General features: G+C 41.2%; 3 protein-coding genes and 2 non-coding genes across 5 annotated transcripts; 2 read left to right on the top strand and 3 right to left on the bottom strand.

The window, feature by feature from the left end:
* Nucleotides 1–2: 2 nt before the first annotated feature.
* On the top strand, nt 3–6,242 carry Rab3-GAP (Rab3 GTPase activating protein). The gene is made up of 22 exons (XM_065476874.1): nt 3–181; nt 305–496; nt 560–641; nt 702–825; nt 877–1,078; nt 1,133–1,460; nt 1,516–1,599; nt 1,659–1,798; nt 1,859–2,201; nt 2,254–2,507; nt 2,557–2,708; nt 2,757–3,222; nt 3,663–3,820; nt 3,872–4,121; nt 4,176–4,346; nt 4,408–4,581; nt 4,639–4,838; nt 4,890–5,114; nt 5,172–5,330; nt 5,386–5,544; nt 5,601–5,753; nt 5,815–6,242. The coding sequence occupies exons 1-22, from the start codon at nt 94–96 to the stop codon at nt 5,971–5,973; spliced, it is 4,263 nt and encodes a 1,420-aa protein (XP_065332946.1). The 5' UTR covers nt 3–93; the 3' UTR covers nt 5,974–6,242.
* Nucleotides 6,243–6,631: 389 nt separating this feature from the next.
* Nucleotides 6,632–10,425, top strand: Taf5 (TATA-box binding protein associated factor 5). Its single transcript, XM_065476876.1, has 9 exons — nt 6,632–7,506; nt 7,571–7,762; nt 7,815–8,017; nt 8,071–8,267; nt 8,438–8,753; nt 8,804–9,087; nt 9,151–9,344; nt 9,534–9,825; nt 10,046–10,425. The coding sequence occupies exons 1-9, from the start codon at nt 6,793–6,795 to the stop codon at nt 10,267–10,269; spliced, it is 2,616 nt and encodes an 871-aa protein (XP_065332948.1). The 5' UTR covers nt 6,632–6,792; the 3' UTR covers nt 10,270–10,425.
* Nucleotides 10,426–10,467: 42 nt separating this feature from the next.
* Nucleotides 10,468–20,891, bottom strand: LOC135934867 (heat shock 70 kDa protein 12A-like). Its single transcript, XM_065476875.1, has 14 exons — nt 20,667–20,891; nt 14,729–15,015; nt 14,361–14,638; nt 13,581–13,762; nt 13,356–13,531; nt 13,024–13,251; nt 12,823–12,962; nt 12,261–12,460; nt 11,941–12,152; nt 11,737–11,859; nt 11,534–11,680; nt 11,348–11,480; nt 10,989–11,179; nt 10,468–10,834 (listed from the first exon to the last, which is right to left on the bottom strand). Exons 1-14 carry the CDS (start codon nt 20,854–20,856, stop codon nt 10,556–10,558), a joined length of 2,766 nt encoding a protein of 921 aa, XP_065332947.1. The 5' UTR covers nt 20,857–20,891; the 3' UTR covers nt 10,468–10,555.
* On the bottom strand, nt 12,582–12,653 carry TRNAE-UUC (transfer RNA glutamic acid (anticodon UUC)). The gene has a single exon. It is a non-coding gene; the product is annotated as a tRNA-Glu (tRNA).
* A 3,385-nt stretch (nt 20,892–24,276) lies between the features above and the next one.
* TRNAA-AGC (transfer RNA alanine (anticodon AGC)) lies at nt 24,277–24,349 on the bottom strand. Its single transcript has one exon. It is a non-coding gene; the product is annotated as a tRNA-Ala (tRNA).
* Between the last annotated feature and the right edge of the window lie 143 nt (nt 24,350–24,492).

Here is a 24,492-nt window from a genome sequence, read left to right as displayed (position 1 = left end):
CGCCCACTTCTTGCAATGTTTTGAATCAGCAGCAGCTGGACAGGATGATGTCGTTTTGCGTTTTTAGAATTAAACGATTTTAGTTACTCTTCAATGGCTTGTCAAATAACAGAAATAGCGCAGGTAACTGCCATTTCCAGTGTTAAAGCGAAGTTGACGCTCAACGAGTTTGAAGCTCGAGGTGAGACCTGATTTTACGTATTTTTAATAAGGCATAAATATCGCTCCTTGTTATTATGGAAATTTCTTGCATTCAACACTATAAGCCAAGGTCATGATTTGATTATATTTAATTTTCCCGTAGAGGAGCCAATAGATGACTTTGATCCTGACAACTGGAGCTGGGAAGAAACGTCCCCAGGTAGTAGCTCTGCTGCTTCGGCGGTATCTGCCTCCAGAGAGTCCTCGCAGTGGCTCCAGAAAAGCATAGTTTCACTTTCACCATCTGGAAAAATTTTAGTGCTTGCCCACGGCAAACAACTTGTTGTTTTAAATGGTGAGGATCAAATATGGATATATTTTATATATAGGTATTAATTTAAACATTTTTGCTTTGTAGCATTTTTAAGCTCCAGGGAACAGACCAGAGAGCCAGTGACAGAATACAACGTGACTTCACATGGCAATATTTGCCAGCCTGGGTACTGAAAAATATTATTCTCTTTGTAAGGATAGTTAATAATTGAATTTGGCTCTTGCAGAGAGGAAATTACAGCAGTGCTTTGCTTGCCTTTGATTTCACAGCTAAACCGGTCGAGTATTGGAACAGAGTGGACATGCATTGCTGTCGGTTTTTCCAGTGGATTTGTTCGCTTTTACACTGAGGTAAAGAGATAGATTGGATGATAACATCATCTATACTATTTACACCTGCAGGACAGGAAACTACTTGCAGAGCAAGAATTTGAAAAAGAGCCGGTTTTGTACTTGAAATGCCAGTCATTTAAAAGAGCCGCGCATTCATCAGCCCAAGAACAACCTGAGGAGCTCTATGTTGTTTATAGTGGATCAGTAGTCACTTTACCTGGTTTTAGTTTGTTTCAAACTCTGAGGGGTTGCAGAAATCAATTAGCTAGAGGTGAGCTAGTCTTTATAGAGTCTTACAGTTCAAAATAATACATTTTTGTCATAGTCGAGGGAAATGGAAGTGGCTCTGTTGAAGCCCCACCGTTGGTCCACACAAAATGGGGCTTTGCTGAGCAGGATCAGGTCAACGATTGCCAGGTGATTGGACTTCCTCCAGTCAACACCTATGACCACTTGCTCACGGCCTCGCTGTATGGTGGCTTTGAAGCGACAGCAAAATCCAGTGCTCCAGCTCACGATCTGGTTATTGCGATCGGAAGGAAGCCTTACATTGGTTATCACTACACAATTAAAGGAGCAACTCAGCCTTTGATAGTTGGAGTGGCCAAAGCAGTTAGCAACGCTTTCAATTCTACTCAAGGATTTCTGTCTTTGTAAGTTTAAATGCTATATTGAGCTATTTTAAAAATAAAAGCTTATTATTTTCAGAAAGAGCTACTTTACAGGCTCTAAACCAGCCCCAGAAAAGAAACCCCCCAAAACAATTGAACCAGCAGAGCCCATGAGTTGCAGGTATGCAAAATATGTGAGTTATTTTCAAATTAACTGATTTGTCCTATTTTACATTGAAGATTTGGACTGTGTGATCTCTGGCGTCAAGGGGAAGCTATCATCATTTCCCCAAACAAAATGTTAAGCGTAGTCTGTGATAGCCTCGGAAGAGTCATTTTACTAGATAATTCCTCAGGAGTGGTTGTTAGAATGTGGAAAGGTTAGTGCCCGATTGAATCTGTTTGGAAAAATTTTGATCAACCTCTTGTCACGCATTTAGGATACAGAGAGGCGCAATGTGGCTGGATTGAAGTTCGAGATCCTGCTATAAAACTGTCCTCCAGCTCAGGATCAAAGTCTAAAAGCAGGCCACGAACTGCTCTTTTCCTTGTGATATACTTGCCTAAAAAAGGCATAATTGAGATCTGGGCGATGCAGAATGGTCCTAAAGTTGCTTCCATCGTTGTTTCCAAGGAAGGTCGTCTAATTTACACCAACTACGGTCACGTTGGGGTGAATAATGTTCCAGTCAAAGGCAGTAGCCATAGCCTTTTCCCCTGTGTGTACTTGCACCCTGATGGAGCTATCAGCAATATCACTGTTCCCTTCCACTTTGCTCTCAGGTAAAAGAAAAATTGCGTCACTTTAAAAAACTAACAAGCTTTCAATGTGTAGCGCTCAGAACAACAAACAAGCCAAAGACATCCACTTGCTGAAGAAATTGAGGTCAATTTTGAAGGCATGCAAACATGAAGAAGAGGAAGAGTATGTCGAAGCTGCAGTGCTCGACATAGCAAACTTGATCAAAGATCTGTCTTGTTGCGAGGCAGCTTTACAGGCGATGGATGTGCTTCTGGCAAGCAAGCACACCAAATCGTATTTTATTCTGGCTGCTGTTGACGTTATTTTGGGAGAGCCTGAAACTGGTTGTAAGTGTCCTACTATTTGTTTTTCGTTGGTTTTAATTCCCTTATCTAGCCACGGAGGAAAACGAACACAACTACAAAACGTTGAAGCACACTTGTAGACAGCTGCAAAAATTGATCCAGTTCTTCAATTTTCTCCAAGAACAGAACAAAAACCCTCCACCTTACGATTCAGTTGTGTCTTCTGATGGTGTAACTGTGAATGTGAGCTTTGTGAGATATTATAGATTTGGTTGTTAATTTCTTACCTAGGCACTCTCTGCTGACCTTCTGACAAGCGAGCGAGAGATGGATACTCTCTTCACCTTAGTAAATGAGGTCTGTGAACAAAGCTCTGGTCTCGGCTCAGGAGGAAGAGTCACCTTCCAGAATGACGAAAGCTCCATTTTGATGGAGTTCCTGTCGTGCTTCGACCTTGGCAATTTTAGCTCGGCTGATCAAAGATGCATCGTCCTGCGGAAAGATGTACCAGACGAAACCGTGAAGCGGATAGCCATGACCGTGTTCCAAGACTGGTTGCACGGTGACAACTCCACGTCCGAGTGGATGAACCAGGCGGACGCTAGTGGAATTCACGCCCAGAGCTTGCTTCTGTTGGCACTACACTTTTGGCTGCAAGTGCAGCACAAATCGTCCCCAAACATCTCGCTTTCAACCGTTCTGGCTTCAGACATGCTCCAGCTGAATGCACTACTAAACAACATTAGTACCCTGGCTGGTGAGTACACTTCAAAAGTAATTTTTAACCATTAAAATGTACATTAATTGTTTATTTTGTATCCATTTTAACGCAATGCTAGTTGGACTTAACAACTCAAAGCATTAATTGTTAAAAAAACTTGAATTTTAAAGAATAAATTGAATAAATATGTACCCTCAAGATTATAATTATACTGAAAGGGTATAGGTAATTCTGATCCTTAAAATGATTTAATTTTGAAGTTCAACCAAATAAACTTGAAATATAACCATGTTAAATTTTATCCGCAATTTGAATGAAAGATATTTATAAATAATCCTCCATCCAGTTTTGTAACGATTCAGGTAGTAAAACCTATTAAACCAATTCAATGATTAACAATACACATGCACAATTATTTTAATGGATGCTATTAATACAAATGTAATATACAATTTTGTTAAAATTGGACTAAATAGGCGAGGGAGAGATCACGATCGATACAAATGAGCTGTCACCTTGGTGGGAAGAACCTAGGCGAATTCTTTTCTCGGCAACTCAGCCATTGAAAGCGCTCACTGCGTCCTATGTCTGTAGAGGAGTTAATCTAAAAATGGAAATGAAACTAGGAACAAAGGTTGTATAACTGATTAATTTTCCATGCTCTTCAATACCGTGATGCATTTAGGCGGAAACTAAGAGCACTTCAAGTGAGGCACCCATGGACATCAGTGGAGAGGAAGCTAGCACAGCTGATTGGGAGGAGCTCTCCATGGACACTGTGCAGTGGAATGTGCTTTTGCGGCAGCTCGAGGATCTTGCCGTCCTGGACTTTGTGCTGCAGCAGAAGATCAAAGTCATGGTCAATCCACTGCCGCGCACCCTTAAGTGGAAGCACACGTCGGTGTCTCTGCAGCTCGTCATGGACAAAGGAAAAGGTTTATTTGAAAAATTGCCTTCTGCGCTTTTTTGCGAACAAAAACCTTTTTTAGGGTCAATCTCTGAGTATGTAGCGTACTGGATCGGCACCACTGGGCTCCACCCAAAAATGCTGGTTGAATATGATAAAAAGCTGCAAGAAGAAGTGGTGAGCCCGGACAAAAGAGAGCCTGAAGCTGCTGAAGAGGCAGCTGCTGTTGATCCTAAGGCCTTGCAAGTTTTAGGTTTGTCTTTTTACTTTTTTACTCTTAACATATTAAATATAACACCCTATCCTCTGCGCAGAGAATATTCAAAGACTGAGGAAACACTTCCCCGTGAGTCTGCAGTGCAATCCTTTGCTTGCCTGTTTGTTCTGGGAATTCATTCAAGACCGAGCTCAACTGATCACAACTCCAGAAGTTGCCTCAGCCGCTATTGTTGTCCTCCACGCCATCCCCTCTTTAGCTTTGCGCCAAGGTAATACTTTAATCTGTCTCTTTAGCTTTTTAATCTCAACCCAAATTAAAACTAAAGGAATGTGCAGCCTTCTATGGTCTCTGTATTTAAAACAAGACTTGGAGAAAATTTCCAAGTTCTTCAACAAAAAGACACTGCCAAGTCTGGAAAATATTGGATACTATCCCCGCCACGTTTTTGAAGATATCGGCCATTCAGATGCCAAACTGACGTCTTACCTCTACTTCTGTGTTCAATTTTTGGATACTTATTTTGAGGTATTGTGTAACTATCTTTTCAAAATATTTCACAAATCTATTTTGGTCTAGGCTGCGGAAGATGAGAGCGGGACTGCAAAGAAAGCAACTAATCTGTCAGAATCAATCTGGACAAATGCAAATGCGAGTCCATCTCTGAGCGAAATCGCTCTTAGCAAGCCTAAAGTTAATTTTGGTCTGCTGGAGCTGCATTTGCAGCTGGTCACTGTCCTCTACATGGTGGTTTCATTTGACATGAAAATGCCAAGCCTGGTTTCTAGTTTGTTTGATAGCGCTGTAAGTTTACAACCAGATGAATATTTAATTTTTGAGTAAAATGAGCTTTCACATTAGGGACAAGCTGCATTCTTCCTTGAACTTCACGCCAACCCACGACTGCCAAGCCACAACCCCAGCACCAAGTTGAGCAACACAAGGACTCACTTTTTGTTGAAGGTCATTTCACTGTCCATGCAAAACGTCGTTCTTATTGAGACTGACAACTTCAGTGAAGTGAGTATTTGGCAATTGAATTTATCGTTATAGTCGAATATTTTATTGTGCCCAGGCGGAGGTGTCAGGACCGAGAGTTGATGCGACTAATGCTGCGATTTGGATGGGCAAATGTTTGGAACTAGCAAGTAGCTGGGGCATCAGCACCGACATCCTTCGCCGACACCAAGTATGCGAATTTTACACAAACGGTTTTGATCGACTTGCTGAAGAAGTAAATTTCATTAACAGTATAAAATTCTGCAAATATCTTTAATACTCTTCCTTTAGGTTATAATGTCTATCAAAGATAAAACTCTGCTTGCGTCTCAGCTTCTAATGATTGTTGGACAGCGCTTGCAAATCGCAGTGACTCATTCTGATGATTTGGCTGAAAGAATTTCGATTTTAAGTCCAGCTTTGACAAATTGGCTTGAAAATGTGGTGAGCAGATTGATGTTTATCTCAAGGTTTTTTTTAAATATAGTCTTTTGTGTTATTTCAGAAGGCTGGCGGTGCTTATTGTGCCAGTTCCCTAGCTGACACAACGGAATTAGTGGGATTGGTTGCCCAGTTGCTACCCGAGGACCATAGTGAGAGGAGGCTGGCTCTCATGGTCCACGATGCCTGCAATACTATTACTCAAATAACACACGATTTATGAATTTCAAAATCTCTCTAGATGTGTTGAAAAATTTCTCTTCAAAGCACACCAAAATGTAATTCAGCAAAATGATTGTTAAGAGAAATATTATCTAAATGCAGCAGAAGCCTATATGAAATGTTTTGATTGCGTTTTTAAACATGTTGTAGGTTTTGCCACATGAAAGAAAATATAAATATGACATATGCCAACACTTCATTATGTATAAATCATTTTGTATCTGCCTTAAGAAACTTAATAAACGAATTATTATTTCTCCTCCTACATAATGGTAATTCATTTCAATTTGAACCTAATAACTTATATCAGGGGTACAATTCTTGACTGTTAAATAATCTTAAAAAATTCATTAATTCCATTTTTTAAATTTTCACTTGCTGCGTTGATCAAGGTTCACTAGTTTGGAAATGCGTAAAAATGCACCATTGCATGGTTTTCAATATTTACCAATTCCGTCATTCTTATCCCTTTATCGATTTTATTCAGAATGAGAAAAGGACAAATGTTTTACAATCGCTGATTCGAAATTGCACCATGCAGCATTGGCGCAATTCGCTGCAAAAGAAGGGCGTGGCTCGCGAGTCGCAGCCGCCAGGCCGCCACGCCCAACACAGCCACATTACATCTCTCGAGCCCCCAGTAGCGTGCTTCTGCTTCAGCGAGTGTGTCGAGCAACTAGCCACATTTTAATTTATTTGTGAAGGAGGTGTTTAAACCATCTTTGGAACAATAATAGTTTCTTGAATTCTACTCACCAAATCTTCTTTTTAATGCACACTATAAACCTTGTGAGGCCAAAACGGCTTTTCCGACAACATTATGGCTGAAAATCCGAGTGCTACAGCGATGCAGCAGGACGCGGAGCAAGACGCATCGTCGGCGACACCGCCTTCCGCCGAACAAGTGACCCCTAACACTTCATCTCCTGCTATTGCAACCCCTCCGATGCCCACGACGACCACTGTGGACTTACCTGCGGTAAACGCAATCGCCCCACCACAAATGCCGACTATCGCAACCCCGGCTCCAGTGGCCGCAGCGCCGGTCCCTTCGGTGGTCTCTATTCCTCAACCTGCGGCTACCGTTCCAACGCCCGTATCTGTGATGCAAACGACGACCGCTGTCCCTCAGACCATCATGACCAACATTGTCCAACAGCAGCCCACGACAGTTGTGACCAATGTTGTTCCCCACCAGCAGCAGTCAGTTATGTCCACCATTGTCCCTCAGCAGCAGACTGTTGTATCGACAATTCCAACCACGATTCTCTCGCAGCAGCCAACTCTAGTTCAGACCGTCGTGTCTCAGCAGAAAATTGCCCCTTCTGTCATGCCTCAACAACAAACAATCGTTCCCACCGTTGTCCAACAGAAGACCGTAGTTTTATCCAATGTGGTGCAGCAGCAGCAGCATCATCATCAACCGCAGCAGTCGACAGTTGATCCAAAACTAGAGAAAATCGATGCTAAAACACCAGCAGACAAAAATGCCCTGCTTGCGGTTCTGCAGCTGTTGAGGAAATATAATTTGAAGGTGAGGATTTAAAAGTGGAGTTTGTACATCACAAAATTTTAACAATTTCTATTCAATTCCTTAGGGAACTGAGGAGATTCTGAAAAAGGAAGTTAACTTTTCCGACTTAACATCTCTGGACGTCGGTGCTATGCATTCCGAATCTGAAGTGAGCAGCGTATTGTCTGCTTACAAAAGTGAAGGGGACCCTGTGGCCTATGAAGGCGCTTACAATGATCTCAAAAATTTTGTTGAAAGTTCACTGGATATTTACAAGGTAGATTAATTTTTTCTTGGTGAAAGCAATTTTTCTTATTTTGATTTTTCAGCATGAATTAGGTACAATATTGTATCCAGTATTTGTGCACATGTACCTGGAGCTGGTCTTCAATGGCCATGAGCGAATGGCCATCAAGTTCATGCAGAAATTCGCTCCTGAGCAGGAAGATTACTACCAGGATGACTTGAAAAAATTAGCTCAGGTCACTAAAATAAACCACTTAAAGGACAATGAGCTCACTGAAACGTTCAAGTAATATCCTAGTCTCTTTGCCTAAATTTGCAGTTCTAAAACCAATGTTTTAGCTCCAACGAGTTTATTATTCGCATGTCAAGAGACACATTGTCGATTCTGAAGAGACACTTGAAAGAGAAAAAGAAGTCAGTTGTGCCCAACATTGTGCAGGAGCACTTATACTTTGATATGTACGAAGGCGTTGCCAGAAACAAACAACAAATTGACGCCACTGCTGGAGCAATGGTTGGGGAAGCCACAAGGCAAGGTAAGCGCTGGATCTTTTTGCTCTTATCTCATTCAGCTTTCAATGATTTTATTTATGTCTCGTTCGTATGACCTCTGATTAAAGCTATCCATTATGAGTGCTCCATTCAACTGTTTCCTTCATAAATCTCTGATTTGAGAATACCATTTGATAATGTTATGTTCTTGCAGACAATAAGGCTCGTGTCTATTATGGCTTGCTGAAAGAGCCAGATCTGCAATTAATGCAGCTAGAAGAGGAGGAGGAACCTGACAATGGAGATGACCGACCCAAAAAGAAGAAGGCAAAGAGAGACCCCATCTTTAGCAAAAAGTCCAAAACGGACCCCAACGCTCCCATGGTTGACAGGATGCCTCTGCCAGAGCTGAAAGACTTTGATAAGCAAGAGAAAGTCCGGGCACTCCGTGAGGCTTCCAAGAGAGTAAACCTTGGTCCAGAAACCCTTCCCTCCATTTGCTGTTACACCTTGCTGAACTCCCCTCATTCGTAAGATTTTTAATTCTGTGCGCTAACTTCAATTAACTTCTACTAATCAGAGTGACAAGCGCGGAGTTTGCCGAGGACAGCAGTATGTTGGCGGTAGGCTTCAGTAACTCTTCCATTAAAGTTTGGAGCATTGTACCGCAAAAACTGCGAGCGATGAAAAGCGCTGAACTCTTGGCGGATATCGACAAAGAGGCTGAAGATGTTCTAGTCCGAATGATGGATGAAAAGTCTGCTGAAACGACAAAAACTTTAATCGGACACCACGGACCAGTTTACACCATGTCTTTCAGTCCTGACCGCACAATGCTTCTCTCCTGCAGTGAAGACTGTTCAAGTAAGACTCAATCATTCAGCTTGAAATTAATTTGATTTTACTAACTTACTTTTGCCCCCACAGTTCGCCTCTGGAGTTTACAAATTTGGGATTGCCTAGTTGTGTATAAAGGCCATTGTTTTCCTGTGTGGAGCGTCAAGTTTTCACCTCATGGATTCTACTTTGCCACTTCCTCACACGACAAAACCGCTCGTCTCTGGTGCACGGACAATCCTCAACCACTGAGAATTTTCTCAGGGCACTTTTCAGATGTCGATGTAAGTCTTTAAGAGACGCTAGATTCAGATTGAAGGCAATGATTAGAATTGTCTCGTTCGTATGAAATTTTTCCTTGGGTTTCCTTGGAAAAAGGGCAAGATTAAAGCCAGACAGATGAGCATTGATTTCACAACAATTTCTTATCACTTTAAAAATGGTACGGAGTCTGACATGTGAAATTTTTGTAGGTCGTTCAGTTTCATCCAAACTCGAATTACATTGCCACTGGCTCAAGTGACAGGACCGTTCGCTTGTGGGATTGCGTCACGGGAAACCACGTTCGCCTGATGACTGGTCATAAGGCACCGATCTACACCCTTTGTTTCTCAGTGGAAGGAAGATTTCTCGCTTCTGCCGGCGCAGACAAAAATGTGCTTCTCTGGGACTTGGCGCACGGTCATCTTCTGGCTGAGCTTTCTGGTCACACTGGACCCATTCACACCTTGGCATTCTCCCGATGCGGCAACATTTTAACGTCAGGTAAACAATGTTGAATTCAATTAATAAAAATAAGGGATGACTGATAAATTGTTTGGTTCAGATACTTGGACCTTGAAAATTAGTGCTATGATTATTTAATGTCTCGTTCGTATGATTTTTGTGATTTCGATTTATCACACTTATGAGCCTGACGATTGACGATTCCTCGAGCAACTTGATTTTTGTTCGTTTCTCACGCCAAGTTCCTTCCGATTTACAGGTTCACTTGACTGCACAGCGAAGCTGTGGGACTTCCAGAGACTGGCCAAAGAGATAGCGCTTGAAGACGTGAACGTCACCCACAACCCAGACATCAAGCGGGGCGACAATCAGGGTGGCTACATGCTTCGTAGCTACGCGACCAAAAGTACACCCTTGTTAAACTTGCACTACACAAGGAGAAACGTCCTGCTTGCTGTGGGAGTGTTTGAGTCGAACAGTTAAGGTAGAGGACATTCCTTTTGGTTTAATTTAACTTAGTTTTGTTAAAATACTCCAACAATTCCCATTCAAAACGCATTTGTCAGTGATTAAAGGGGATTGTAGAGTATTTATCATGTGTGTACAAATAAATGGAAATTTTTCTATGAATGAGTGTAATCCAGTCGTTTAACTGTGTAGTTGTTCCATAAAAACTAGCCATTTTTATTATCTAGCCCATTAAACTTTATTTTTTACAACCAAAATGTACAAAATTTAACTAGCTTCATAAGGGTAAACAGTAAAACTTCTAGTCCCCTGCCAAAAAGTCCACTTCTGCCCTTACGCACTTGCCAGTGACCGTATCCACTGCTGACACTACTAGCTCATTGCCGGAAAAGTACATGTGCGCGTTCACCTCCCTCCTGGTAGTAGAAGCTGTTTGTTCGAGTGAGTTTGAGCCCAAGGGCTTCATGGAATCGATGCGGCCCAGGCCCAACTGGTGCGGGTCGGCGTAGATGTTCTCATTTTCATCTTCTAATGTTAGTGTCAGGATTCCGCATCTAGTTACACCCTCATCAGTGACGTACTGAAAATAATTAAAATTAGTCGGCAACGAAATTAATTTTCTTACAATTATTTAGAACTTGGAAAATTGTAGAATGTTGAACTAACCCACTTAATTTATGTCTTTACCTATCTGGGGAACTTAATTGTATTTTAGTTTAGTTTTGTGTATCTACCTGTGGTTTTCCTGGTATTGGTTGAGTGCTTGCACAGTATATGTTAAGAACGGCTGCCCTTTGGCCCGAACTGGCGGCAACATATCTCCGTGTTTCAGCATGCCCAGGGCTCAGACTTTGTCCGGCGGTCACAAAGCAGTCTAGGACATCCGCGCACCATCTCTGTCCATCTTTCGAAATGACCAATTTATCTGCAAAAAAATATAATATATAAATCATTTCCATAAAATGGTTAAACGCAAACACATCTTTTTACTCTCTGACCAGAGATCAATTCAGAGTTTGAATGCTCGTTGGCTAAAAATAAATTCGCTAGCGTATTGTAAGAAAAAAAAGATTCGCCCAAGAAATATACTCACTTGCTGGATGAAGTCCTGGCATGAATTTCTTCAGAACCCCCACCCCATAGGAATGCTTCGCTCGTCTGGCGCTGATCACGTTTGTGTCAAGTCCGTAAAGCACAGCGCCGCGCAAAGTAGCCAGGGATGATGGCTAAAATTATTTCGGTTATTTATTTCGTTAGATTTAACAGACGTGCACTTTACCTGAGGAGAAACAATTCGAATCTGAGAGCCGAATGCGTCTTTCATGGCTTTTTGCAAAACCTCAGACTCAGAAAATCCGCCGACAAGGAATAGAAACTGCGCGGGGCAGTCGCTCAGAATCGGGTCCTCGAGAACGTCCTTCACGTACTATTGTTGGGGCATATTAAATTGCGTTTATTTCCACCTTAAACTGTTTAATTTACCTCGACCACTTTTTGAACTGTATTTTTAAACAACTGCAGCATCGCGCTGCTCTGGAATCGCAAAACTCCATCTCGGCACCAAGAAATGTCCCTGCGACCGTTTTTCTTAATCGCATATTCCACCTGAGGAACCAAATTGAAAATTCAAAAGAAACGAAACGCAAGAAACGGGATTATTTGCTATTTGCCCGGCACGGAACTCACCTCTTTGCCAGAGTGCCTGCGGAAAAAGTCGACAAACGCGTAGGGCGGGAAAATATTTGCAGGGTGGTCCTTCAGGGGTCCGACGCACCTCTTGCGTCCTTCGAAGGCCATCAGCAGCTCCGTGTAGGCAGCCGGCCTCTTCTCTTTAAACTGGACCATCAGGTCGGATCCGAAGAGCGCCGCCAAGAGCGACTCAAACTCGCGGTCGACCCCTGCGAAAATGCAAATCCGAGATAAATACCCCAGTCGGTTTTTCTTTCTTGAAGCGAAGGCATTTTTCCCTTGCTCGCCGCGTCGAGTCCAAAATTGATTTTGCTCACCTGTGGCTCCGAAAGGCCCTCCAGTGGCGGGCAAAAGCTCTCTTAGCGTCGCATCGCGGCCTGATAGCTCGTGCAGCGTAATATCGACGGTGCCACCCCCACAGTCGGCCACCAAAAATCGAACCGGGGTCAATGGCTCGGGCGAGTCGGTAAGCGAGAGGCTGCTGTTGTTGCTGCCGCTGTCCGACGAGTTGCTCGAGCTGCAACACGCATGAATTTTTAATTGTTTTTTATTAAAGATTCGTAAAAATAAGTATTTTTTGATGGCCGTGAGATCAGATCGAGTTACAAAGTCGTTTTCTTCGAAAAGACGGCAAAAAGTTCCCATACCGGGAGTCGAACCCGGGCCGCCTGGGTGAAAGCCAGGAATCCTAACCGCTAGACCATATGGGAGATGATTTTCGTACTGTGTGTGTGAACGAGCGTTTCCTCGGATTAAGTAAAGTTACGGCATAGAAATAATTTCAAGGCTGAAGCTCATATAGAACACAAAAATCAACTGATTCAAAATTCAATTTCTTTGGCAGCCATTTTTTTAAAAATAATTAAATTTTAATCTCACCTTGACTTTGAAGAGGCTCCGCTTTTCCGAATTAACTGGGAGTGTTCGTTCAAAAGTTGTTCCCGGCATTGGACAGCCGCCGCTTCTGGCTCCAACACGATCAGAAGTCGTTCCGCACTTTCAGCGTTGCACAAACCGGCCTTTAAATTGCAAAGTCAATATTTTCCTATTCTTCCGCCCATTGAGAAGCGACTATCTAACCTGATAAGCAGCTTCCCTCACGAGCTGTCTGGCGGGTTGTCTCCAGATCGCGGGCACGGTGACGACCCACCTGATGTCCGACGCGTCCGGCGCGTTGTTCTGTCCGCACCGTTCGTTCAACTCGCGCATGGACAGCTCTTTAAAGTGTTTTAGCGAGTGGGCGAAAACGACGAGAGCTGGCTGCGTTTTGCCGTTGGAAGCTGCGATTGGGGTGTCTCGGTGCAATTCCTATAGGGGGCAGAATTTATATTTTTTCTCGTAGATAAAAGTTTTAAAATTCTTAATTTTTACTCATGTTAAATGAACTATTTTCTAAAAAAAAATAAATTTACTGTGTCTCGGTGCAGGCACATTTTGAATCTCTCGAAGTACTGCCACTTTCGAGCTTCAGTTTGCGGCAGGTCGTGGTAGAAATCGCGCGCCGTGGAGCCAAAGGAGTGGAAGGCACCCGTGGGGGTCAGCAAGAGCGCAGTCGGCGTCTTGTGGTTCACAAGTCCCGAATCCGCTCCTAAACTTGTATCTCAAACGATATTCGGCGAACATTTTTAAAACCTTACCCTCCCATCTGCGCATGAAGTGCACTTGTCTGCCAGGCTCTCTGCACACGCTGTACGCGTAGCCACTGTGCGTGGTGCCCAGGTCAATGGCGACGATTGCGGACGCGCCAGGTGCGCCACACGGAGACCGCCTGCACAGTACCTCCGGCTGAGAGCACACTCCAGAGTCGGCAGAATTTGAACTGGAATTGATGGTTAAATCTTTCAGTTGATTTCCATTTAATAATAAAATATTAATGATAATATCAAAATGAGAAGGAGCATTAATCTCCTGATGGTTCAGAGTTGTGACAGGGCAATTTTATGAAAATATTTTGGAGATCACCAGGCTGACAAAAATCGAATTTCGCTTTATTTATTTAATGGTAAATTCATTTCGAACTTCTGGAAGTTAATTTTTAAAATCAGTTAATGGTCAGAGAATTAAAAATTACACGTTGTCGAACTCTCCTAGACCTGACTAATTATAAAATAGTCGGTCGAAGGACTAAGGTCGCTACAGTATTTTTCCAAGTAATAAAACAAATATTTTACTTTTAGATTAAATGCCAATTAAGGCAGAAACACACGAGGACGTCAATTTAAATTAAATGCAGCTTCTTCAGGGTAAAGCAAGCTCTATTATTGATTTTTTCCTGCTCCAATAGTTTCTGCTAGTTGCTGTACGCCAAAAGGAAGCTCTATTTAATTTCAACTGGCAATAATTAGATACATCTACAATTCCAGTGAAAAATAACTTTCAGACGTTTGACCCAGAAAAAATGAATTTTTTGTGCTCACCGGGGTGCCGGCTGTTGTTGTGTGTCGATGACCAAGGGTTCTGCTGGCGTCCTTTCCATCGACGGCGGTGAAAAGCTAACAAAGGAACTGGCATGCTGCGGCACAGGCAGCTCTAGCGAGCGGGCACTCTCGGCCGCCTGGAGGCAAAGAGACTCTTCAGCCGTCACCACCAACTCTTCCACCCCTTTGTATGTGTCCCTCTGCCCAAGGTAGATAACCGAGTCACCGTCGCAAGACGATCCGGATGACGTCGTCGATGGTGCTTTTACACCACCCATCTGGATTTTTTTTGGTATTTTAATTTAAGCTTGATTACGATAGGATTTGTTTTCATTTTTTTTCATTGAAAGTTTCAAGTCTTTTTATACCGGTGTTAGATTATTCATGTGATTGTCAGTGTCCGAAAGCAATTCCTCGATGTCCTCGTCCGAAATGAGATCGCCCGTTACTTCATCGTCGCTCTCCTCGCCGACCTCCAAGCTGCTTTGCACCGCGTGCTCGTTTGTGATTTCCTTAGGGTAGCAAAGTGCGTCGAGTTCGTCGTTCGTGTCTGAACTGCGTATGGCGCGCAGTTCGTCGGAGCTGCTGCAGTCCAGGGTGACCCCGTCCACCTTCAGCAGACCTGGCCCAGCGTAGCAGGAGTCACAAATTTCGCCTGAAACGTTACAAAATAACATCGTTATCATCCCGCTGTTTGTTTTTATTAACATCAAGGAAGTGACCTGGTTATCTAACACCTTTAATTATCAAATCAGTGTAACTCGGTATTTCCAGGTGTCAAATCTAGCTGTGTAAAAATCACAGTTGCATTTTTTTCTATGGTCCATGTTTTAATATTTGCCTCAATTAAAAATGTCACGACCGGTGCGCGCTCTTCTCATTTCACCCATCCTTGGAGCAAGCGATTAAGGTGCGTTCTATTGAGTGGGTCCGTTACCGTTTTATCATGGCATCAAGCAGAATAAAACTATCAAAGGATGTGTCGTCGTCATCTCCCACGAAACCGAGCTTGTTACGGTTTGACGTGTTTTGTACAGAGGAAGCTGGCTGTTTTTTATTGCTTTGATTTAACTGCACTGCTTGTTAAATGCACTTTTTAACATTACGTGTAAACCGCTAAAACAATGAATGATCTTGAACATAGTAAACAACCCAACAGTTTTCGATGTGTGCAAAATTTTTAAATTAAACCATCGGGCCGTTTATTTAATGTTCTAGAACTTCTAGAAGCAAATATGACGATACTTTTACTGGATCAAACAATTAATACGGACAAAAGCTGTAGTTAATTTAGCTTTTACAAATATTATCGAAATATGGTGAAGTCCCTTCTGTATGTAGACGAAAATTGGGGAGATCAATCTGTTCTAATTATGATAATGTTGTGCAATTAGAGAAAAGACCTAGTTTTTTAGTGTATTTCGCAATTTCCTCATAATCAAAAGCGTTAAAAGCGTCTCGCACTGCCTGCGTTCATCAAGTGATTTAGTTAAATTATATTAAATTTGCCCAGTCAACTGAATCGCAAACAACGAAGGAGTCGTTCATTTAACGTAATCAAAATCCGGCAATAGTTGCATCAACACATTTTACTTTCATTTTGTAGTGCTGCAGTGTTTTAATTGCTTCTAAACTTTTGGGTGCACCGGCGATTGCCTCACCTCGTCATCAGCGGCACGTATATATCATCTTCTCATTGTGTAGGAGCATAACTTATTAACTCACTCAGCAGTTAGAAAAAAAGAACAGGTAAAGTGCTTGTTGCAGTGGCGCGTGTTCTAATTTCGACGCAAGTGCCGACGCTGCACGCTCCTTACGGAAGCACGCTTTCTTTCCTCACAAACGACTACCGGTTCAGCGTCGATTCGGTGCACCGAATATATCGCAATGAGTCGCAACTTGTTGAGTGCAATCGTTGTCTATTCTTTGCATATTATTCAGTCTGTAATCCAGCCTTTTAATTGAACGTTTGAAAAAGAGAAATGGAAAGTAGAGGCGGTGACGGGAAATAAGGTGTTCTACTCGCTAAAATTAATTATAAATGTTATGCCGACTGTGTCCTTAAATATGTCATTCCAAACTGTTAAAAACCGTCTTTTGAAAATTATTGCTATCTTTAGTAAATGTTTGTAATTTAAAAAAAGGAAACTCTTGATATATTTGACGGTGGATTGCCACAAGGTTTTTTCCTTGTGGATTATTTGTCCTCGTTTTCATCAAATTCGAGTTGATTTTAGCTTCCTCAACTAGTTTTGGTGACTGTTACTGGCGCTCTTCTTCAAATCTGCCGGTATGTGATATTATGACTGCGTGAGTTGAAGTCCAATTTTTATTTTCCATGGGGGTTTTGTCTTGTCAGAGAGCATCCATTCTTATAGATTATAGAATATAATCGAGATTGAAAGAACTGCAAATTTTATTTTAAAACAAAATGCCATGTCCAGCTCCATAACTCGCTAGTACAATCAAATTTAAAGTTTTCGCCCGGATGATCGTTGAAAAGTGCACAAATTCAGCAGTTAACTAAAACATGCTAATAGACTTTAATAGTTATTCAAATTTACTGTTTTTAGACTATTCAAATAAGCTGTGTTTTTATTTCCAGTTTCCATTTGGCGAGTGAGGAATAAGAGCAGCTGAAATAAAATATTTCGCTCATTAAGAGTTTCTAAAAAGCAATAATTGAAGCAACAGGTGCAATTAATTAGAACCACGCTTGCTGCAGCGCAATCTCTGCCTAAAACAAGCCGATGAACACGATACAGTCCTAATTCAATTTTCCCTACCGCAGCGCTCTTTTTAGCTTTTTTCGTTCGCCTCGCCATTGTGGTTAATTATCAGCGGCGGCTCATTATTTGGGTTAGTGTGGCTTTATCAGACCGGCGAGCGGAGTCAAAAGATGAACCGCTGGTCAAAGTCGAGTGGCCACCGTGTCTCAAAAGGCGTAACGCCCGCACCGAAGAGAAACGTCCGTGTCCGCACTTCGCTGCCACAGGGAATGCAGCATTTCTATTGTGTTTCGCCGCCAAGATTGAATCGGACAATTTCCATCGATTCAATCAAGTATACCAAATCGAAGATTTCGTGCACGGTCGTTGGCTTTTGGCAGGCTGGCGATGCGATACGTACCTTTGCATTGGGGAAACTAGCCATGCAAAATGCTCAGTGACCCAAAAGGCATGGGTTTATGGCTGCTTTCGCAGCGCATTCTCACGTTGGGAATGCGAGAAAATTTAATTTGCACCCATGACATCAATGACAAGGTGACAAATAAATGTGGGAATAGATAAGAGCACAAATTTGCTTGTTCTTGGGATTAATTTTGAAACGTGTCATCTCATCGAGCCGTCAGTTTATGAACACGTCTGAAAAAGGTCTTGTTCTCGGGAGGAAAATATATTGGCCGTTGCAAGCGTTCATAAAACGTAAAAGATCTATACATTAAGTTTAGGAGATATCTGTATTTATAAATATAACCACAAAAAAGAATGTGGAATGAAGTTGGTTTTACTGCATAACGTTAATATCAGAGCGGCATGACTTTGCTTCAAATCAACCAGTTAATTTTAACTCTACAAAGAAAATTAATTCATAAAAATCCTATTTTCATTCATGTGTAATGGTAGACACGTTTGTCAAAATGTCCGGCATATCAATTCATCCGTGATCAAAATTCTTAATTGCACAATTTCTCACTCTAAAAATATACACAATTCCTGACTGACTGTGAGAGTGAATTTATCAAGAAACAATTTATAAAAATTTAATCTGTGAGCTGTTGCAATGCGAGCTTATATATGTTTGCAATACTGTCCATTTCGCAATTAAAGCTTTAATTGCAGTGTGTTAAATTAAATCCATCTTGAATGCGAAAGTGAAACACTCTCTACTGATATCTAATAATAAGCGTGACAGGCGGTTGAATCTGCGTTGCATGCAGCTTCTGCTCATTGTGCAGCACGCGTCCATATCAAATATAAATATAATGTAAGATTGTAAGTGTATGCGATTCCACGCACCGTCGCCTCATACATAAATAAACGCAATTAACGAACTAAAATGTTCTTTTCGCTGCTGACCATCACAATCGCTATGTTTGCGGAGCAAGTAGAGCGAAGTAGCCGAGTGCACCTCGATTTCAATATCGCCGCCACTCTAATTACCCATTCACGGCAAAGTTTCCAAGAGGAGAGCGAAACTTTCATCCTTTTCGCCGATTTGCATATTCGGGATTCAGGCCAAAGCAGAAGGCCGATCCGCATCCTAATTAGTGCGGCGGGCGAAAGATGCACCGCGAGCACTCAAGGCTGGCGCAATTGCGGGTAATTCGAACAAGTTGTTGCGCAAGGGACCAATTAAAAACTTGCTTTTTCGCCCGCTTCCGGCCGCGCTCTCGTAACTGAATATTCATTTTGGGCCCAAAACAAAGGACGTCAAATTGCCGCAGATATTGGCCGTGCTCCGCCAACCCCAAAGTTTTGCATATTCTTCTTTGATTGTTTACTTCCTCTGCCTCTTTTCAAGGACTAAATTTTTGTTCAAAGTGCGTAAATAAAACGATTTTGTCCTTTTTCACAACAATAGCGATTTATAAGAAGATGGCAGCCTAATAAAAAATAAATTAAACTTCGCATTTATACTTTAACCTTGTTTGCACTCTTCTTTTTGCGCACTCTCTAAACCTGTTTTCACGCGCTTATTTTCTTTCTGCTTCCCCTGCACCTTGCCAAAAGTTTCATATAAGTTTCAATTAATTATATGCAATTAAAAATATTTATCAGGGAAGCATGGTAAGAATTATGTAAGAAATTTGCTAAAAAAAATACTTAATATTAAACAGAAAAGTTCAAATAGATGGACTGACTTCCAGAATATGATATAGTCTTTTACTCTACACGTTCCTAAAATAAATAAAATGTCAAGCTGAGCTTCATCTCTGACTAAATATAAATGCATTTTTAAAAAGCCGATGGATATGTGGCCTGTCATTTCATTTGCATTTGCAGTCGTAATTTTTGTGGCTTAAAATTCAATTCAAAATGTTTTTCCTTTGATCTGAAATAATTACAAATATGTGATTTTTTAATATGCCAAAATATAAAATTTAGAAAAGCTAATTATAACAATACAAGTAGTCTCATTTTTTAAACCGTGCATAACTGAATTGTAGGAAGAATAAATAGAAATTATATATAATTTAAGGAGCGTCTGGTGATTGCCTATTACAGACAAAAGGTTGTAATTTATTCTTGTGTCATTAACGGGATAGAAATAAAGAGGAACGAATTTCCAAAGATTACAATAATATCCTGATAACCAAATTGCTTCAAAGCTCTCCGCGCAATAAAAGTATGAGCAATTCCGTCAAAGCTCCTGATCTTCAGCATGCATGGATTTCAGTTTCGCTCCACAAATCTGAAACGCTATGCAGCTCTGCAGAAATCGTGGCGTTAAGAAGATAAAAAAAACGCAATAAATTTCATCACTTGTGTGTGCCACTTCCATAACTATATGTCCACCGAAAATTTGGCTTAACATGATTAAAAATTTCAGCTGTCTGTTAGGAACAAACTGAGCAACAAAAGTGCATCATTATTTAATAATAATTTTTTAATGGGTTCTCCAACAACCGAAAAAGTAGGCATGGAAGACAAACAAATTGAATAATTTTAAAATAAAATTAATAGCACACGCTCATTTTCTGATTATAAAATATACTCTTTTATTGATTTGAGAAGGCAAAAGTGATAATTTTTAAAGCGGGGCATTCAACCTGCATGTTTCGTAATTCAAGAGTGGCAATTGTTTCATTTGTTTTTTGTATTTGATACTTTCTTCATTTTTTAAATACTAAATTAAAATTGAAAATGTATTTTATTAAATATTTATTGAAAAAAACCCAGATAAATCCTCGCCTTTTAACGGAATATCCCTGATTATATTTTTCTAATGATGAAACAACGAAGGAATAAAAATGAAGACACTTCATTGCCTTGCCCGATTAGAACACTTTTCGGCCAACGAGCTTTTTCTTTTTGGATCGCCGAGCAATGTAACAAATTGCCTCAGCTACTTCAAGAGTTTCAAGACAGATAATTTGAATATTTTTCATCTGGCCTCAAAGTTCATCTTTGGCAAAAATTTCAAAGTGTGTGATTGTGTTTTAGCATAGGCCTTGTCTAACTTGGCTATTTTTTCAGCGTCCTGATCGCTTTTTCACTCAACAGTATTTTGTATATATGGAGTTAAAGAAATAAATGATTATAACGTAAAATTGAAGAAAAACGTATTTGCACAAACATGTACCTTCACTGAGGGCAGCCTGGCAGATGATTTCCTTAGGAATGATCTGCTCGTCATCGATGGTGGTGACGACGGGCTCTGCGAAGTGCAAGTGTCGCCTGGCGGCGTCCAACGAGGGCCGTCGCTGGCGGCGTCGCATGGGCACGCTGTACTCGGGCAGGGCGAACCCCTGCACAGCGCTCGCCATTGCCATCCACACCGATTGCCTTTCGCTGCCTGACTGACACACTACACTGCCGACGAAAGGATATACACCCTTTCCGCCGCTCGATCCTCTGCGCGCGAAAGGCACCGTACCTGCCGAGGAAAGGCCGCCGCCGCCGCTGCTGCCGTCTCGCTTGCACGTCTCTGCTTACGAATCCGCGCGGCTCATGAACCCTTTCGTTTTCGAGAGAGCAGTGGAAAAATGAAATAAAAGTCGACTCATGGGAAAAGTGAGAGTATCTTTTATTGTTATAAAAAGTAAAGATTGATATTTCCGCTTTAAATCGAAATGAGGAACGCCTCAAATCTCTGCATTACAATAAGAAGGTTTTAATCGACTAAGCATTCATTGCAACGCAAAATAAATATCGTTTTTTTTTCTCAAAAATGTGTTTTTCCTTGGTAAGCGTAGGGTGCTACCAAGAGCACACCAGCGGTCTTGTTAGAAATATAATTTTTTATTCACACATTGATGGAAAAAGCTGAAAAATAACAAAGAGCACCTATGAAAAGAAATTAAATAAAAATTTATATATTTTTAATAGGGCAACAGTTGCAGTCGTCAGAAAGGTGCAAGAGAATATTTTTTCCTTCTTGAATTCTTGTGATAAAATATGCAGAATTACATTCATTGAAATTAGCTTTTCATTACACAAAGCATGGCATCTTCATAGCTTTGTGAATTTTGGTGAAGAAAACTTAAATCACAGGGAGTGGTAGGGTTGGCAACATTTTGTCACTCGTTTTTCTCTTTTTGATTTTACTCGACAGTGGGTATACAGCCGGACGTTTTCAACGATCGCTGATTCAGAATTCTTTTCAGCTAATACTGTGCAATGATTTTTGTTTTGGAGGTAAAGTTCTGCTGATGACTCCATCAGGGCCGAAACAGTCGCTGTTCAGTGTGAGAACGTGTTAGTTTAATTTTTTCCTTTTAAAAATTCACCATCAGCGTTTCACCCCCGCAGAGCATTCTTATTTTCATAAATAATATGAGCTTTTGTATTTATTTTTCTGTTCTTAAAAGAAGTTGAATCAATTTTTATTTCAAACTGTGCTTCCGCACTTACGTTGTTCCAGAGTTTCCAAACTACTGCGGTTTATTGAATATCGCGTGACGAGAGAATTGAGTACAATAATAAGTTAATTATGCCGCACTGTTCTAGCGCGAGTTATTAATGCAAATATCTCCACAATTTTTTGTTTATATAAAATACGACTTTCGTTCATTTGGATTGAGTTTAATAAGACTAGAAAAATCGCTATCTAACTTCAAACACACAAAAACTGACTTGCTGGGAGATTGTGCTCCGTGCACACTCAATTTTTAATGGGAACGCAATGATTCGAGGTCGTGTCCAACTTTGATAAATCAAACGGTTTAGCTCATCAAGTTTCCCGACAAAAAATAAAATAATATTCTGTCCTTGAAATTAGGAACGATTTACTGGAAATTTAATTTTCGGACAAACATGCAATCGCGGCTACGTGTGAAGCAAGCGCCTCAAAATCGCGCGGTTGGCATTGATCGCGGTGTATTCTGCAAGCCTGTGACAGTAGCATTGGATTCAGGCACCACATAGTCCGTCACTCTCAAATCACATGTGCATACGTAATTATTACGGCGCGCCGCCGCACTCGCGCGGACCTCTGCATTGTTTATTCGCTCCTGGTAGTCGAGCACCAGGAAAGTCTACTTTCGACGACTTCTCGAGGGCACGCACAGTCAGTCAGTCGCACGCTCAGTGAGCGAGCGCACCAGGCAGGCACGCTGCAGAGCACCAAGCACCAAGAGCGCCTGGTTCGTTCGTTCACCCACCCTGGTCGGTGCGACGAGAGCGCTCCCAACGCCGCCTGCGAGCTTAGGCAACCGGCAGCAGCCAGACGCCCGCTCGCTATGTTCAATTCCTTAAATTCAAACCTCCACTCAAATTTTCATTATCAATTTGGTTCTATTTGTGCGGATCACACTGACTGACTAATTATTGTAAAAGTCGACGATATCAAATAGAGAGGCAAATCAGCAAATTCGTTTATTTTTAATTAAAAAAATATCTCAATTTTAATTTGGTAATTTTAAACAGCAATTTTTATTAAATCTATTACATATAAAATGATGAATTAATTTTTAGGTTAAATTAATATCAATCAATTGTTTATTAACCAAAAACAGCACCATATTGTGGCATATAGAAATTTTAAAATTTAAATTAAAAAGCGTCAAAATGATTAATTATGTCATTATTTAAATTCCACGGATTTTGTTGGATTGTTTGACAAGTGGCCTAAAAGAAATAGGTCTGATTCAAACAGATTTCCGATCGTTGGTTGATTACATTTTTGAAATATAGCGAGAATGTATGGCATCAAAGAGTTGTTCGAAGCTGGATCATTTTGGAGATCCGCGGCAGGCGCGACTTGGCAACTCGCGGCGGGAATCCGAGGCTCGCGAGCTATTCAGCAAACATCGCGGACGCACAAGGAGCGCATCGTCTGGTAGGAGGTAACTGCATTCTTTCCCGTCATAACCGCGTTGCCGTCGCGTTCAATAATTCCACCATGGAGGCCAAATCGATCAAAAGTTTCTGTTCTAGGGCTTAACTTGGCTCTTAATTTCCTTTCAAAATTTAAATTAAAAAATACGCCTAAGAATTTAAAGCAAGTTTGAACTCATGATGAATTCGGTTGTTTTTCGACCGGGAAATCAATTTAACCGCTTGAAATGTATAAAAATGAAGAAGTCAAATTTTAATTTAAACTTTAAAAAAATCCGTGCAGTTGCAAATAATTCATCAGTTAAACTAAAAATTGCATCTTTTATAATGTATGATAAAAATTGCAAGTGCAAGCCGTTCAGCGCGTTACACATCGTCCTTTTAAATTGACAGTGGAAGTTTCCACTGTGGCAAGTGAGTTTGTACACGTGCACCTGTCGCGGCGGTTTTCCCAACGACAGCTGCTTTGCTACCAGGTTCGCATGAATCCGCTGGAGGTATTTTAAAGTCGCTCCACCAACGCAGCACGTCTCTGCCGCTAAAGCACGCCGTGCACGCAGCCAAAGGTCAAATGAATGGCACATTCCAGACAGTTCACTCAATCGATCTTTCCGCACAGATGCTGGGCAGGAGCAAACTAATCTGATCTTTCTACCACAGTAATTTGAAGAGAAAAACAAGGAAACACTTTTTTAACTGAAAGGGACTTTTTCTAATATATTATTTGGCTTCTTAATATAATTATGCTAGTTTGCTTAATAGCATTTTATTATAATACTCGCTCGACAATATTATTTTTTGTTAAGAGTTTCGTCAAGCATAGTTAAAATAAAAAATGCTGTAAAGCACATTGTTTGGTTTAAACATTATTTTGCTAATTAATTGTGAAGTTTTTTAAAACAATTAAAAAAGATTGGAGGCGCCGGGTATCGATCCCGGTACCTCTCGCATGCTAAGCGAGCGCTCTACCATCTGAGCTACGCCCCCTGTTAATACACATAGGCAGCACCTAGCTATTTCATATAACAAACTGGGGCGGCTTACAACAGCTCTACAGGGAGATGCTGCTCTGCAGGCTGCATAACCCCTCTCCTCTCGATTACCCCCTCCCCTTCCTTGAGAAAAGTCTT

The sequence above is a fragment of the Cloeon dipterum genome, chromosome 1 (assembly GCF_949628265.1).
Source record: "Cloeon dipterum chromosome 1, ieCloDipt1.1, whole genome shotgun sequence".
NCBI lineage: Eukaryota > Metazoa > Arthropoda > Insecta > Ephemeroptera > Baetidae > Cloeon > Cloeon dipterum.
The sequence above is the reverse complement of the archived record's forward strand: the minus strand, read 5'-3'. Positions and strand labels throughout refer to the sequence as shown.